At 36.9% G+C, this 18,495-nt stretch overlaps 1 protein-coding gene across 12 annotated transcripts in view; it reads right to left on the bottom strand.

Annotated features, from left to right (window-relative positions):
• The window catches only part of LOC108964976 (RNA-binding protein Musashi homolog Rbp6), a 416,168-nt gene that overhangs the window by 48,705 nt on the left and 348,968 nt on the right, over window positions 1–18,495 (bottom strand). For all 12 annotated transcript variants that reach the window (XR_001993067.1, XM_018927145.1, XM_018927119.1 and 9 more), the window contains exon 8: window positions 11,063–11,111. Coding sequence is in view for 11 of the 12 variants with exons in the window: in XM_018927145.1 (XP_018782690.1) it covers window positions 11,063–11,111 (49 nt within the window). In the remaining variant the exon portion in view is untranslated. The remainder of the gene's footprint in view (window positions 1–11,062; window positions 11,112–18,495) is intronic.

An 18,495-nucleotide genomic window follows, 5' to 3' on the forward strand; every position in this document is an offset into this window, starting at 1 on the left:
TTTTTAAACTAATTAAGCTATATTTAATAAAATTGAATGAGCTTTAACACGAATAAAAGAAAAATTAATTCCATACACTGAAAAAAAAAAAAACAAAAAATTTGAGTTTCTTAATGTAGCAAAATTCATCAGCCATCCTGTACATAAACATTATATTTTTTAGGGTCTCCAACGTTTGTTTCGGGTTGTGCTTTTAGGGTTTTCGACATTTCCCGCTGGGTACTACAGGGTATAATATACAACCGTTATATTTTTTTAGAGTCTGCGACGTTTCTTTCTGGATGTTACAGGATATAATGAAGAATCGTTATATTTTGTAATGTCTCCGACTGTTTTTTGTGGGTGTTACAGGGTAACAACCGTTATAACGTTTTCAAAACGCTTAAACCTTAAACACTTATTGAAGAATTTTATTGGAATGTGTTTTCATTCTTGCATTCCATATTTTTTTATTCGAAACAAGAAGGACTGAGCTTATCTTACTTTACTGTAATTAAATACAAATGTTACTAACGCCAACTAGCAGGCAACTTATCGATCGATGAAATTTAGTTGCCTCTAATAGCTTTATTTATGGGTGGAATACGAGCGCAAGAATATATGCTCATGACCTAATATGGAAATTAAAAGGCATTTCGTTGCAATAGTTACCTGGAAATATACACCATATTTCCGATTAATATGTATTAGCTGCATACATACAGACATCAGGCAGATTGTACACCCTTTTGATTACGTCAGCGCACATACACGGTCCCAAGTTTGTGGCAATTGTCTTTGTATTATTAATTTATTTGCTTCGTTTTCTTGGCAAAAAATTATGATAGTTAAAGGCCATATTCACCGCTTTCTCGTGTATCGACATTCGCACTTATTCGCACGAATGCCAATCGTGTAATTATTTTGCTTTATGGTGTGCACCTGTAATTTGAAGACATCGCTGACGTTTCTTTATTAACTTTGTTAAAGGCACAAACCGATAAATAATTCCTCGAGCAGCCATAATTCTGCAAATTACTTTCATGCTGGTGACTGCGGCGAGTGCAACGGTTTTTTATACCCTGAACAGGCTGTAACACTTGAAGGAAACGGTATTAAATTGCATGGTCGAAACGGGGGAGACCTTATAAAAAATATATATAATACAATATATATGATCGGCGTAACGTGCTGAGTAAATTTTTATAGCCGCCCGTTTGGCTGTGTGCAAATATGTGAAGAGTGCCACTCAGTTTTTGAGCTATTGATCTGAAATTTTTACTGACGCTCTCTTCTCTCCAAGGAGCTTATCTTTTGCCGGAATTGTTTGTATTGAACCACTGTAGCATATACCTGTCATACCAATTTAGTGGTCAGAAATCTAGTTCTTGTATGGAAAATTTTGTTATAAGACGAGATATCAGCACGAAATTTGCCACTAATAATTATCCAAGGAAACTATATATTAACTAAATAAATTGTACAAATCGAGCATAAGCTGTATTTGTTTCTGAAGGGTATTATAGCTTCAGTTCTTCATTGGTCTTTATTCAAATTCTTCTTGCCCTGTCATGTTGCAGCTGTTTATATTAAATGCGATTTTGAATATTAGTCTATACGCTTTATGTGACCCCGTTTGGTTACAAAGAATTTCCAGTCAACGTACTCAATATTCAATAACTATTTGCAGCAATTCATTTTCAATGTCAGTAACAGCGCGCCGAATATGCTCTTCTAAGGCTTTAAAAGTTTTAGACTTATCTTCGTAGACAAGCGACTTTACATAACCTCATAAAAAATAGTTCAACGGTGTTAAATCGCATGGTCGTGTAGGTCACGCCACATGTTCATGACGGAAGATAATGCTTTCTTTAAAAGTTTCCTTCTATACGTTAATTATTTGTGGGCTGTATGATACGTAGCGTCGTCTTGTTGGAAACCAAAAGTTGTTCTCACCAACATCCTCAAATTCAGTCACGAAATTGTCATTGGTCAAATATTCCGAGCTGGTATTGCGAAGAAAGAATTCCGATTATAGTAGATAAGAAGACAATAACACAGACGCTAAGAACATAAACGGTTGTAAAATGAAAAGGGGCAGATTTATTGGCGGACGCAATTGCGGAAAAAAATGTAAAGTCTTTGGAAATACGTCTCGCACAGCTACTCAAAGGTTCAGGCGTAGATTTATATTGATTTACTAGCATTTGAAATAAAGAAAATGTGATCGTTAAGTAAGAAAAGAAGTATAAACACAAGATAGGAAATAAAGAATGTTAACTCGGAAGGATGATAAGCTCATTCAGAGCTAGGACGTCACGATAGATGGACGGCTTTGTTATAAAAGAGGGGTCTAGCAGGCAGCATGACGAGGTGGATTATGACGATTGAAGACGTTCCCACGACAGTCGGGTGTTAGTAACAAAAACGAACCCGTATTTTTATCCATTAAGGGCTGTCAACTTGGCACTATGCCTCGATAATGTTTCCTGTCACTACAATAATAACAACGAGGTGGATTGTTATTCCATACAGATGTTAGCCAGGAAAGGAAATTTTAGGAGGTACCTAAATATAATGAAAGTGCTGAAGAACCGGTTGCCAAGAAAAGATTTTTTAGTGACCTGCAACACCGTTGCTGTGACGACAGAATAATCATGCGGAAGTCATTGTTTTCAAACTCCCCCAAAAAAGAACCCGACTAATACTCCCCTAAAACTTCGAATATTATATATCTTGCCACATTCCTAACATTGAACATATCTATTTAATATTAGTAAATATTATAAAATTATAGCGACATAAATGTGCCAAAAAAAAAAAAAAAAAAAAAAAAAAAAAAAAAAAAATAAAAAAAAAAAAAAAAAAATAAAAAAAAAAAAAAAAAAAAAAATTTCGAATGTAAGATTTACATTTATATTCCGAACATCTGGTATTACGAAAAGTTCACTAGATGTTTTATACCTAGACGAGCAACCACTAGGTCACATCTATAGTATGTTTTTCAGCCGACCAACCTACACACTATGTACCTGGATACGATTTCTCTTTTCAACAAATTCTTTTTTTAATTTTTTAGTGGCGAAAAAGGACCGAATGGGTCCGGTCGTTTTCAGTTGCCCTAAACTTTTAGAATAAAATCAATACAGTGACATATAAATGACATAAAACGCATATTTTGCTTTTCTTTATCACAAACAGTGCATAACTGCTCCTACGATGTCTATAGCTAGGCTTAAGTCGATAATACTAGTGGTAGAAAGAGAAAGAGAGAGAGCGAATAAAAAGTTTTGCTCCCTTATTTAGATTTTTTTTAGCATAGGCTACACCTGGCAACACCTTTCTAGCTAGTCGAGAGGCGAAAGACGAAAGGTCTAAGAAAAATGGGGCTCATTGTTGTAATTTACACGGTGACTCTGCTGGAAGGGCACCCATTCTAGAGCACTTTTGCTTCTATTTACATTTATAGTGCAGAGATACACAGAAACACACGTAGAACACATACATAGATACTAGTTTCTTTATATAATTGGAGACTATCGATCGAAGTGTGTCAGTAGTAATACACAAAATGGCAGCAAGCTTAGAATGAGTAGTTAACGAGCAAGTGGGCAATTGCTAATAATCAAAGTGTATAAAAACGCAGAAAGGAAATGGCGAGAAAGTGCGAGAGCGAGAGAGTGTGAGAAGGCATACGCGGCAAACGATTTACCTTAAGTATTTCATTCATAAATCATGAGATGGTGCCTCAGGCAATTCGCGCAACCCTGCGCCAGCCGCACAACCCACACCGCCCAAAGTAACAGTTATAGCCGATTCATTCATTCGGCTTTTTAACGGCACAGCAATGCAACGAACAATAGCAATGATGTGGACAGAAAAAAAGAAACACTTTTGAAGGCAGTAAATATTAAATTGAGCCGGAGATGGCTGCGTTCCGCGAAAAACGAGAAACTCGGCGGTGTGAGCGCAGCAAGCGTGGAAGGTGGAACGTCGAAAATGCAAGCCTGTCGCTTCCTGTTTGCCCCTCCTATATGTAACGACAGCGCGCTGTTGAGCAGTATAAAAATATAGACTTGCACAACGACTTCAGAGTGCGTGTGTGTGTGCGTGTATGTGCTGTGTGCGGCGGTGTCAAGGACACTTAATATTAAAATTGAAAATTTTGTTTTCCGCTGCAATGAATCCCAGTGAAGAGCGGTGCGCCGATTGGAACGGAAGACAGTTATGAGTTGCCGCTGAATGTTCGCAAAACGACTTGCACATTCCCATACATAGGCATACAAACACACCCATATGTATATACATATATGCAGTGAAAGACAGCAACCTCGCATTTTCATATACATATATGTATAGGCACACTCAATCCTATAACCCATCGCCAGTCACATATAAATACGTGTACCTTTGTATGTCCTGCGGGAATTTTTACACATGTGCGAAACTGCTGACAATAACTGCAAACATTTGCAGCAGCAAGCAGTCGCACGGCAGCGTTGTTGACAAAAACTTTCACATGTGCCGCAGCACAACAGCAATAAAGGTAACAAAAAATGCAATAATAAAATGTGATCAAAATCACGGGCGGCTTTCTGGCTGTTTGCTGCTGTTTTCCAGCGTCAATTCAATTTATTCTACTAAAACTCGGTCGTTGCAATACATATAAATATACACATGTATATGTATATGCAAGTGAATTTGTACACGAAATCACTCAAATGACACAATACCAGAGGAAACCGAAAATGGCAACTTTTAAATGATTTAATTTTTTTTTAACATGATCGAATGTGTGAATGGCAACGAAAATAACGAAAAAACAAGACACTTTTTTAACTCCTGCTGTACCGAATAAAAAAAAAAAATAAAAAGGTTTGCATACAAGAACTGGATTTTGATCGTATTTGTATGGTAGCTATATGTTATAGTGAACCGATATGAACAGTTTCTTCGCAGATTAAATTGTTGACTTATGCATTAAGCCGTGCCAAATTTCGTGAAGATATCTCTCCAAATTTCCTTTCAAGAACTTGATTTGATCATTCAGTTTGTAGGGCAGCTGTATGCTGTAGTGGTCGAGACTCACGACGACTGACTCACTTAGCCCCAGCATATTGATGAATTCCAATATACCGCTAGATGCTATTGAGGTGATGTGACCCTTATTTGGAAACATGGATCCACGGGCCTTTATTATGCGACTACAGAGTGGTACCGCCTATTATCAAATTGGTATGTCACATGCCTTAGAATTCTTGTCAACACCCCTCCCTACTCACTCCTGGCGCTTAGTATAAATATACGTTCATTGCGATAGTTGCATTGGAGGTTTATCTGTACTCTCCGATTTATAGCACAGACCTCTGCTCGGAATATGCTCGGAAATCTTTTCATAGGTATGGAAAGCATGGTGCGTGGGTCCTGCGACTCTTGGACCAATTCGAGCTGACGTTTTTGAACCGTCGGTATATCATTTGAATGTACTATCTCTAAGCAGTGGTTCGACAGCGGCAACGTTCCATTCAGCCTTACTCCTTAGAGTAATCTTGAACTTCTTAGTGAAGTTTACACTTTTAGTAATGCTCGATGTTTGTCCAACCCCGCTCCATCATTCCATATTCAGGTCAGGTAACTCACTCTTTCCTCTTTTTTCTAATAAAAAAATAGAAGTCATACAGAGCTAAAACTGAGCGAATGCTTCACAACACCAATTTTGCCGGATGTGTAATGTGTAAGTTGTTGATGCGTAGTGGAAGTGTGCAATTTTCTTTTCCAAATGGATTTTCAACCTCATAAATTGGCATAGTAGCGTCTTATAACAAATTTTCCCTACTTCGAGTAGTCAACGTAGATAACACCTTGCGTATCCCAGAACCCAACGCTTTTTACGGCGATAAAATTATATTTTTTTCTCATGTACAATATTTCATACAAAATATGGGTCATGAGCTTTTTGCGTTGCTAAACATCTAAAAACTCTCGCACAGCGTTAATTGACATTCTGCCAATATGGTATCGCCGACTTTGTCATGTTTACCTCCTTATATCACAGACACTTTACAGGCACACGTTTTTGATTAACGCCATTTTGCGAGTTTAGCAGTAGTCCGAAATACCGTTAAAATATTTGGAGCACTCAAACTGTATTTACAACTTTCATTGTGTTAATGTTTGGAAAAAGCGGCCTCATTTTGAGTAAACATATTCCCATGATGTCTAACATACTTTGAAATGATTCTCAGATCAGAATAATAATTATTTTTAATCAATTCACCCATAAAATACTTGACAGATTGAGTTTATGTCAAGTGATTTTATCAAAATGACCGTAAGAGCTATCTCACAAGAAAACAATTTATTTGTCATTGTCTTCCAACGCACGTAAATTCATAGTGGCATTCTCGGTTATAAAAAGGAGACCATTTATGTGGCACCCTTTGCAATCGTAGCTAACATTTCGCTTAATAAAAAAATAAAATATCCTTACGCACGATTTCCGAGTCATGTTCCTTAATTCTCTTACTCTTTACTCTAGTAGTTAGAGTTTCTCTATGGAGAAGGGGAACTCGCAATTTTAATTATTGCTTTATCTCGCTTGCATCCGCTTTGGAGGCGAAGCACACGATGTGAAATCATAAAGATAGGCATAAGGCGATCTTTGAGTATTTATGAACGTTTTAGTAATTTATTTTGAATATAATTTGATAACAGGTAAGTACAGAAATTACATGAAGTGTATGCATTTAATTTGAAATAAATTGTGCGGAACGGAAAAACATTATTCTTGCGATTTGTTTATGAGCAGAAAGGGGAAATAAAGAGCGGGTAAGTGCAGTAAAAAAATAATAAAAATATATCAGTTGTGTTGAGAATAAAATTTCAGAGAGATTTTCATATAGAAAAAGCGTTGTAAAGAAAAGTATGCCACTGGTTAAAAATGTAAAAAAAATTGTCCTTCCCACAGCGCCAAGCAGGCTCACAGCGTTTTGGGAATTTATGAAAGCTTCTTTAATCAAGACTTAGAAGTTATTACAACGGACCGGCGTTTTGAGTTATCTAAGTCCCTACTGTATTTTATCATACCGATATTTTAACCTAATCTAGCTTAACCCAACTACGCTATATATGTAAAGCTGACATACTCAGGTGAGAATATGTACTGTTAGATCTGTTAATTCGTCGTTAATTTTAAGGCTCATCCCAGAAGTTCTTGTGGAAACCCAACATCGAGAAAAGAGCAAGGAAGACATGGCTTGCGCTGTACTGCTGTAAGGGAGTCATATGTGAAATGTGAGGAATCTCACCAATGACCTTGTTTCTATGAAACCATAATGTTCTATAGAATTTTCACTTGGGTTGCACTAGGAATCACATCAACTTTGGTATGAATGCATATAGCACCGGTGGACATAGCCGGAAGGTGTATGGCGGCGAAAGCTGTCCTCAGACTTAAAGAATCGAGGTACGTAGATGATTGTCTTCTGGACACTCCAAAATACTCGTTCACTTTGATTTTATTGTAAGATAGTTGAAAAAAAACATGTGAGGGACGGGCGAGCGTTTTTAAGGAAAGATCAAAGATCACGTGAAGGGTTGACGGGAAATTTCGTTGGAAATTTCCATCAGCTCTAGTCTTAGGTATTCTGACTGCTATTATTTTATGATTAGACCAGTTTGAGTGCCTGACCACTGCTGTATTGAAGGATACTGTTACGCTGATGGGCTTGCTAGGACAGGTACTTCAGTCTTAAAAACCGCGGAATGGAAACGGATAGGAGTTGGGTTTCAGACCAGCCGCTGTGCGGTCGCAAAGTCCTTCGGTCCAGTTGAGATTAATTTATAGGAGCCTATATCAAAATAGAACCAAGAGAGTAGATGAAATCATTTATCTTGGGACCGATTTCAACCAAAATCAATATCTAGAAGTTGTCCAACATTTTTATGTCCCAGTGCAAAAATGGGCGAAATTTGACTACAACCATGCCTGCTTCTCATAGAAAACAATTTTAAATTCCATTTTATTCTTTCGCTTTTCAAGATACAAATCAAGATCTACCAACTGATGATCAAAAATTGTCCACATCGGAACACAAAAGCCCCGGATTCGCAATAGGAGGACAGCAATTCCGGTTGCGAACGTTTTTGCGAAAATATCGGTCTGTGAGATATATTATTGAATTTTGCAAGTTGTTGAACTTAGCTCTATCTTACTTGTTAATGCACAATTTGTATGACAGCTATCAATGGTTCTGACAAATGACCATCTTGGGGCGAAGAGAATGAGTGCAAATTTCCGTGCGATATCGCAAAAACTGAGCGAATGGTTCCAGTATATGCAAACCAAACCGACGGACATGGCTAAATTAACTCAGCTCGTCCTGCCGGTGATTTAAATATATATTTTTTGGGATCTTCGACGATTTCTTCTGGCTGTTATTAACTTTTCGGAACATATATTATACCCCTTGCGATGGGTCCTTCTTACATTTCGCCTTCTCCTAAATACTCCTTCTACGACCTTCTTTATCATGGGCACAACTTAAACAAAAGCGTCTTTTACTCAAATCTACCAGAGCAACAGAAGCAAATCCAGCAGTTAACTGTTTGCGGTTGAGAAAGAAAAATTATACAAAGCAGCAACAATGTCGAAAAGTGCAGCTGCCATTGCCGTCAGCTTAAAATTTAAAAATTGCACACATCCCATAAATACATTCTCACTATTTACATAAGCCAATGCGGCCATCATTAAAGCGCCTAGGAAGCAGCTCAGCTGGCACACTCCCAAGTTGAGATTTGCAATTATTTACACGTGGTCTAAAAAATTTAACAAACTCAGCACCTGACCGTGGTCACAAGCCCATCATTACGTACACCGGCTACCTCCGCTACCCTCCGCTAAGCTCCAAGCGCCAGGCGCTGGCCACCAACGGCGCTACAAACTGTGCTAAAGAAAATTGCAAAGAGTGCAAATTAAAGTGGGCTTAAAAAGGTAACAGAGCGTGTAGAAAGTACACAGGCATGAAAAGAAAATGGTGTTTGCAATGCGTGTGTTTGTGACTTCGCGGTGGCGCTGAATGGGACGGCGGTGGATTAAATTGCCTCATTCGTGCAGCTCACACTGGCATAAATTCGCATTTATCAACCCAACTGCGGTGCGGTGCTTTGGATGCGGACGATGAATGGTCAAACATTTATATATAAATATATATATTTATTTATAATTTTAAAGGAATTCTTTTCATTGAAATTGTATTTAATCTGTTACTTGAAACTTTCGCTAAAACACATTTTGGATATCTGATACATTTCTGATTTTCGTGGCATTAAATGTACCGTTAATGAAATGAACGAAGTGCCGTCAATCCGTCGTTAAGCTTTCTTTACTTTATCTCAAAGAAATCGAATGATTAACTTCACCGTGATGTTTAATTGTTGGTTTGTTTGCAAAACTTAAATGAGACAACGCTTACACGGTCTAGCCGAGTTTACAAGAGCGCACCAGTTGTTCTTCATTTTAATTTTTGGCTTCAATTGGAGAATCCGCCAACTACTATGTTGAATACTTTCAGAGCTGGAGTGTTTTCATTCATTCGGACGACATGACCTAGCCAGCGTAGCCGTTGTCTCTTAATTCGCTGCACTATGTCAATGTCATCGTATATCTCGACTGCGGTATTCGCTGTTGTCAATGCGCAAGGACCATAAATCTTCCATAGAATCTTTCGCTCCGACTCCTCAGATGTTGCCAATCGTCCGTGCTTCTGCACCATATAGCATCCGTCCGAACTAGCACCTGTTGGAAAGAGTTATTCTGCGTTGGATTTCGAGGCTGATGTTTGCTTATTTGTTCACCCAGGGGAAATCAGCGCAGTTGTACATTGTTAAATAAGATTATACCTTCTCTACTAAGATCTGCTGCTCGAAGATCCAGGAGTAGAGTCAGCTTGCACAGCCCTATTAGTTTTGTTAGACATATCTTAGCAAAGAGCGTTCGTCAGGCAAAATATTTAAACGTACTGCGTGTGTACCGATTGGACGGTATCTAGTCATAATACATACAATTGCGGCTAGATTGACTTTGTAGTAGTTCCGAGGCTTCTTACGGTTCACTTTGGATCAGAAAATTATCGTAGTCGCACTTGAAGCTCTCACGGAAGGTCTACAGGTCCAGCTCTATAACGCATGACAACCACTCGTCAGCGTCGTTCTTCAAGTTCCTTGAAAGTGTCGCTCACCATTGAACTTCTGAGTAAAGGCGAAGGGCGCCACCTTGCGTGGTGCTCCTATTTACTTTCCGAAGTGCCCGTGCATTTCACCACACTGTCACGCAGACTGTAGATGATATTGTTGAGATTGCTCCGGTCATATTAAGAGCTCCAATAACTGCTTCCAACTGTACTTCGTTAAAAATTCTGTGAATTGGAGTGTGATGACTCTACCTTAGAGGAGAATCTCTAGGTATAACAAACGGGGGAATTAATGTAATCTACGCCTGAACAACGTCGAGATCTTAAATTAAAATCTTGCAAATGCCGCTCGACATTTCGTTTCACCAAGACAGCGCCACTTCTTACATATGGCCTCAATCAATAGATTTATTGAGAGAATAGTACGGTTAGCAGATAATTTCACATTTTTGGCTGGTCGATTCAACACCAATATCGTATGATAGACTTTTCCTGTGGTGATACGCGTGAACATGATGCGTGTCATTCACTAGTCGAAACGATACTAGTCGAAATGCTCGAACGAGTCATCGAAAATGGGACTCAACTGATGGATCATCTGAGATGTAGTAACGGCCAACATTTGAAAGAGATGATCTTCAAGAAATAAATGTCAAAGAATGTTCTTTCGAATGATAATAAACGTTTCCCATTAAATTTGAAATTTCTGTGCTTTTTCTTTAAACAAGTAAGGAACCTCGAAAAGGATTTAAAAGACTGGTCATCACTGACTGAGGTGACTTATATAAAAATAATATACATAATAATATTTGATCGCAAGATTTTTACACATTCCAGCCGAAACACCGAATTCTTGATATTCGAGTCCCTCGTTCGACCTGTACGGTACTTACCTCGATGCCGATTGGTCTGCTTATCGAACATCAGCATAGCGTCCTCAATCTGCAATTAAAATAAGAAAAAAACAATGAAGAAGATGAAATATAACCATCAATTATGCGGTAAACGATTAGCGATATTATCTTTGAAATTTACTAATAAGAAATATAATTAAGATATAGCAAGCGAAATTAATTGCTAAAGGGCAGAAGTTTAGAACTTGGACGCTAAAAAATGCGCATTTGTCATTAGTGATGTTCGTCGTCGCGAAGTTGAGTTTCATTTAGTTTTGTCACTTTACAGCAAACCGTTATGGCTCAATTAAAATAAAATAAATGTTGGCCGAGCTGCTACTCTGCGGATTTCTAGGTAGACCAGCGATTGGGTGGGTGAGTTCATAAGATCGTGTGTATGTGTGAGGGTTGTGTGGACACCTCCTTGTGGGTGTTGATTGGTTCGGCGATAAAGTCGACGCCGTTCCAATGTTGACCAGGAGCGCTGTAAACGTAAGACCATCTGGTAGCTATCGAAGCTACTGCAAACTAGTGGATACTGTGCAAAGTAGGGATAGTGGGCGATAAGTTGCTGCTGAAGTGGTTGGCAATTATTAGCGAAAATTGCACAAAGTGTATTTTACAGGGTGTACCTTTTGTTTGACTTCAACGCCTTTCATTATTGTTGGCTGTTTAACTACATGAATGGAGACTTCAATTTTTGCAGGGCGTTAAATTCAGGGGTAAAGTTCAGTTGTTGAAATTCAGTTGCCGAGATTTAATTACTTACTTTTTCGAATCTGCTTTTAAATGTTATTAACCGATTATTTAGCACGAAGTTAAAGCAGATCAGCGGTTCTACGGCTGCACCCTGTTTACATATATATAAGCTGAAACTATGACCAGTGTCATAGATTGGCCGTAGCAGATTCCCTTACATGCTGCTCACTTTGGTGCAAATGTTGGCTCACTTTTTGTTGCTGTTATATGAACACGCTTCGTGTTCGTTGTCAACAAGTTCAGCAGCTGCGAAAACTTTTCCCATTATTCCAAATAACTGATAATACCTCAACTTGGTAGGCAACAAAAGCAACAACAATCGCTCTCAGCTCTCATTGGGAAAGTATGGGCCATTGGATACAGTTTAAGCTCTAAGCCGTGCCCGCGCCTGCTACTGCTGCTCGATTCTGTACTTCAGCGCAGCTGTAAGTTGTCTTCTTCTCTTTAATTAGTGTTACGCTCTTTCCATTACAACCATTTCTAGTTTAAAAAGTGACTTACTAGTCCACTAGCACTCATTATAGACTGAATAGAATATGTTAGGTTTGACACACACTTTGTAGGACCCAGAAGGAAACGTCGGTTGCCTTATAAAATGTATAGTATGAATATATATAATATAAATTATCAGATTGAAGAGCTGAGCCGATGTAGCCATACACGTGAACTAGTCCGTCAATTAGTGAGATATTTTTACCAGAATCGAGAGTTTGTATGGAAAACTTTTCCATTTGACGAGCATTCTCCACAAAATTTGGCATGCACTACTGACCTAAGCAACGCTGTATTGTCCGAAGAAATATTTGTGATGGGATCACTATAGCGTAGAGCTGCCATACAAACTGATCGATCAATTTGAAGTCCCTGTATGGAAAACATTTTTATTTGACGAGATCTCTGCTCGAAATTCGGTATAGATTATTATTTAAGGTAAAGGTACAACCACCGAAAAATTTGTTCTGATCGAACTACTATAGCATATAGTTGCCATACAAACTGGTCTATCAAAATCAAAATAAAGATATTTCTATACCCTTTTTGTGCTATGAAAAATATACCTGTGAAGGCTATTAGCATTTTTTCTTTTTTTGTTTTTTATTTTTTTTTGTATAAATAAAATAGACGAATGTATTATCCCGCTACTATTTAGCATTGAGTGCATTTTCGCACCAGCACGAATAAATCGTTTCGCTTCTAATTATCGAAAATTAATTGCTTTATTTAATACGAACTAAAAACATTTCACTTGAGTTAGTTTTTTTAGCAGCCTTATTCATTATGTAACCACATAATATTATATTTAGCCGTCAAGTCGATATTTTGTCGCACGGGTCTGCTACAGCGTTGGTCATGTAAGTACTTATACAAACTATTGGCAATGTGTACTTAAGCGCAGAAGAAAAGTTTTCGTAATTGCATGAAAATTGATTAGTGAATTAATCATATTGATGGCGAATATTTCTGCGCTGCAAACACTGAAATTCACTCAAAAACTTGGTCGCGAAACTGCTATATTGTTATTAAGTGGACAGCAGCTTGTTGGCTGGTTAACTCCACGGTGGCTTCGGTGGCGATAATGAAAAAGTTTCCAGCGACGAGTGGGTTAATACTAGTTTAACTAATGAAATGAACAAAATGAAGGGGCAACACTCACAACTTGTGTGTATTGAGTGATTTTAATGGAGTTTTGTATGTCATTAGAAAGTTTTAAAATCAGCGTGGTTTTCGGTATGAAACAACGGGTTGCTTGTCTGTGTAGCGAAAAGGATTTTTCGCTCAAACGGTTTTTAGCAATGACTCAAACCATACTATGGAAAGATAGAGTAGGCATTTGAATGGCAGCTATCTGTTATGCTTGCTCGATCTGAACAATTTTTTTCGGATATTTTAGCGATGCTTTAGGTAATAATATATGCCAATTTTCGGGAAGGTAATTTGTTAAATAAAAAAATTTCCATACAAGAACTTTATTATGATTGGATATATTTTACGGCAGCTACATGTTATAGTCGTTTGATATTGATGGTTCCGACAAGTCAGCTTCTTGGTGAGAAAAGTTAGGGTACTAAATTTTAGATCGATATCTCAAGAACTGAGGGACTACATACAGACATACACACGAACATGATTAGATCGACTCTGCCCGATATTATAATAATATATTTTATAGGGTCTTTTACGTTTCCTTCTGTGCGTTACCAACTTCATAGCAATCTTAATATGACTTGTTCAGGGCGTAAGAAAATATCTCCCACTGCATTCCCTAATGTGTCTTCGGTTAGAAAACAGCCTTATTTCAAAATTTTTTTATTTCATATAAAAAATAAAATTTTTTATTACAGTTTTTTATTGTTATAAACATATACTATTAACAAAAAAAATCTGAAACTTTTGGAAAAAACTATTCTAAACATGAGCATTGCGACGCCATTTCCGGTGAGCTCTCTAAAAAAAGATTCGTCCAGGTTTGCAGAGAAAGTTACAGGATCATAAAGTTAAAACATACGAATATTGGTTTAAACCTTAACTTTGAACGTGGACGAAGGGAAAAAAGGTGAAAATTGATGCTTTTACAAAAAAATTAAAATTTCAGTAAAGATTACGCGACATTTTTTTTTACCAAATAGTTGTAATCGAAAAAGAATTAAGAATTGTATCTCAAAGATTGTGTAAAATTTCACAAAGATTGGTTGAGTGCTCTCTAGAAATCATGAATATTTCAAAAATATAGTTTCGAGAAAAACTCTTTTATAGACGCAAGTTTTCAAGGCTGTATCTCCGAAACTGTTATTCGGATCAACTTGAAAATTTAGGTTAATATTTTAGAGGTGTTGTAGAATTTATCAAGATAATAAAAAAATCGGTATTTTAAAACCCGTAAACCTTTTTAACCCCGTAACTAAACTTCATGGACTAAAAAATGTTTAGCGCAACAATGATGAAATATTTATTTAAATAAAAGTACGACTTAATTTTTCGTCATGATATCAATCGCAAGTAATGCAATAGTCAAAATGGTCCGCCAACAATTCGATACCTGTTCAATTATGTTCCATTTCGAGATCTTCAAAATATAGTTTAGTTTCTATCTTGACCTGCACATTTGGGTTTGGGAAGCTGTAAGTAGTCGCCGGGTGCCAAATCTGGCGGACTACGGTGTTTGGAAATTCATTTAGTTCAAATTTTAAACTGGAACATAAACTATTTTTGAGCATTTTTTAAAAGTGTTAGGTTGTTCTTTGAAAGTCACAGGTTTGCCTAGATACTCGATAATTTAATGGCAACTAGCTCACTTAATTAAATTTTACGGCCCCGAACAAAATTTCTTGCGCGATATTGACTGACATCACTTTTTATTGTGGCCTTCTTTCTATCCACTTTTTAAGCTATTGCTTTGCATTCCCTTCAGGCATATTGTTTTACCAAGAAACGAAATTCACTGGCCTATTTTTTTATAAACCACTATTAGTAAGCTCCACATTAAGACACAAAATTATAATTTGGCTCATTGGATACAGTAGTGGCATCTATGTGCTTAAACTTTTCATAAAGCTCAAATTTTACGTGCTATATAGATCAAACTTGTCGATGCAGAATTTATTTCAGATATCCTCATACTATTCGAGAAATGGGTGAAATTATAAGACAGTCACGCCCACTCTCTATCCTACATCTCAGGGACTAAGACTAGTTTAAACGAAATATGGTTCGTAAAATACTATTTTTTTATCCTTGTATCAAAGTTTAGAAATCATTGAAATCGGACTGCAACCATGTCTACTTACCATATAATTTTACAAAAATTTTTTGTCCCTTTGCGCTATACTTGTATAAGATATTGGAGACAATATTATCGATACAAAACTGGGAATAAATTATGTCATCTCTCTTTCTAAAATCATCGATATCATAAAATAAACTTTCAATAACGAATCACTGCATATAACTGACTTTTTTCCGAAAGTATTTGTGAATGTGTTAGAAATTCGGAGAAAATCCGTTCCTCTTATTACTTTGTCTGAATGCTAAAAATGGCTTGGTTCGGTTCAATACTTCTCTTAGCGCCCATTTAATTAACATAAGATTTTCGAATTTCTGGTTGACTTTAAACATATATATATCAGTATGTGTTTCTTTTTAATAACAGTGTTTCGTTGTGGATAAAATCGGGTCAATGCTTCTTCTTGCTTCCTGGTATACTATATATATATATTGTTTCCCGACTTTTTTACTGACAGTTTCTGTTGATCAATACGTCTGACATTTTCTTGAAGTGGACAAATATTCTTCAAATAATAGACATGAAATGTTTAGTAGTTAAACAACTTATAATCTCTGGGAGAGGTAGATATGTATGTAGTTCCTAGTTATACTAATCCTAGAAAATATTTTTCCTTAATATCCGTTAAATATATTTTATCATCTCTACTGCATAAAAATCAAGTGAAATATTCAAAAATACATATGTACCAATGTCATAAATATATTTTGCCACCTGTGTTTTAACGAAGGGAAATTGCTCCTTCTCTTTATGTGCACAAGTGTTTCATTAAATATTTTCTGCTGGAGTTGAGCAAGTACATTTTCTGCCGTACTTCGCGTGTTCTTTTGACTGTGATTAGATTATTCGCAGTGACAGCGAACTCACTCAACTGTGGACAGATTATGAAATTTTATTGTCGACCAACATCAACTGTCGCTCCGAATCTTAACGAGTATATGCATGTATGTATCGTATCTGCTGGAAGAGCAGCGCAGAAAAGCGGTAGCAGCTGTTACTGGCGGCTACAAGTTCCTTACATCGTTTGATAGTGTTGTAGTCAACTTCATTCATAAACGAAACACTTATTAAAAGAGATTTTTATATTGCAGACAAAAACGTGGGATGACAACTGCCGTAGAATTTTCAGCGCTTCTGCCAGCAAATTTGTTGAGAATTAAGCGCTTTAACGTCAGTAAATCAATATTTATACTATATTTATTTAAGATGTTGTAGAATGAATCTAAACAGTTCTTCCATTATATTATTTAGGCCCCAAGTTACTGCTTCTAGATTCCACATTCAAACTAAACCCTAAATTTATTAATTTCATTGAAGGCAATAAAATTTTTACGACAGCTATTCTCTTGTTACTTCTTTCTTTCTTACATAAAGTTTTTGTGAAATGAAATACTAATTTTGCGTGGAAAATTAAAAAAAAAAATGGTTTTCAAGTTATTCACCATTATTCTTTGAAATATTTTGACCACCTTGGAGATACCACGCCAATAGAAATCCAATTTTCGACTTCTGCGCAGGAATCGAAGTACTGCGCAAGCAATGCGTGCCCCATCAAAGTCAACAAATGGTAATCGGTAGGGATTAAGTCTGGTGAGTACGGCGTCTGGGGTAGCAGCTTTGATTGTATCCTGAACGGATTGTCCTTTGTTTTCAGGTTGTCAGGTCGCGTTTTGGTCAAAGCATGGTTGAAATTTATCACTTGTTGTCTGTAGCGATTAGTATTAACAGTGTTACCAGGTTTTAGAAGCTCATGATATACCAAACCCTTCCGATGCCACTAAACGTAGAACGTAGACCTTCTTACCGCATCGATCTGTTTTTGCAGACGGTGTTGTTGGTTGTACCGGATTAATCTATGATTTTTTTCGTTTAGGATACTTAAGTAAATAAATTTTCATCGTCAGTGACAATCCGATGTAAAACTGATTTTTTTTTCGTGTCTTCGAAACAAAATTTCACAAGTGTTTTTCTTTCAGTTTTTCAGTTTTGTCTTTCGTTCAATTCATGTGACACACATTTTACATACTTGGGTCCTTTCCATAGCTCTTAATGGTCTGAAGTTATTTGTTGTGCAACATTTAACATTGCTGCCATTGGATCTTGACTCAATGTATCACCTTCATCCTAGGTGTCTTGTAGTTAGGCGTCTTCAAACTTTTTTGGTGGTCTTCCATTCCCATTTCCATTTCCCATATGACATATATGCCTCGACAAGGATTCGCTGTAACTCTGTAGAACTTTTATATATGTTTGATAAATGCCATGCCAACAAAATCAAAGAAAATAAAAATTGAGACGCGTTCACAACAAATATTCTCTACCAACTCATTTCTAAAGGGGTTTTGAATAGGGACGCTACAAAATTAGACCTATAGGGACAGCAAACGACATCATATTTTCTCCCGCTCTTTAGACATTTCTCTTCAGTAAAATTTGTCAATTCATCGTGGTACACCGATATATTCATGACGAGTTGAATATAATAAATATTACATTTTTAATTTGGTAAAACGAGTCGCATAAAGGTGTACCAGGGTTTTCAAAATCTTTAGAAAAGTGGATGTGGCTCGGACGCTAAAAGATTTAATATATGTGACCTGGTCTACGAAAAGGGAGCTAACGTGCGAAAACTAGTTTATGACTTTTTGGATTCTATCACGTGAAAAAGCATCTCATCTTCCATCCGAATCAACTAAGATTTTTTGACATCTAAGCCCCCTTTCCGGTGACCAGGTCGCATATACTATATATTTCCCAAAGAGTTCAAGCTATAACATCCAAATTTACAAAAGATGAATCGTTCATACAACCCTTACGTCAGCGTGAAAATAGGTGATTATGGATCATAACCCCGAAAGTTGAATAAACATTTTGTTAAAAGCGACTTAAACTT

Source organism: Bactrocera latifrons, unplaced genomic scaffold (assembly GCF_001853355.1).
Source record: "Bactrocera latifrons isolate USDA-ARS-PBARC rearing strain unplaced genomic scaffold, ASM185335v1 scaffold_1, whole genome shotgun sequence".
Taxonomy (NCBI): domain Eukaryota; kingdom Metazoa; phylum Arthropoda; class Insecta; order Diptera; family Tephritidae; genus Bactrocera; species Bactrocera latifrons.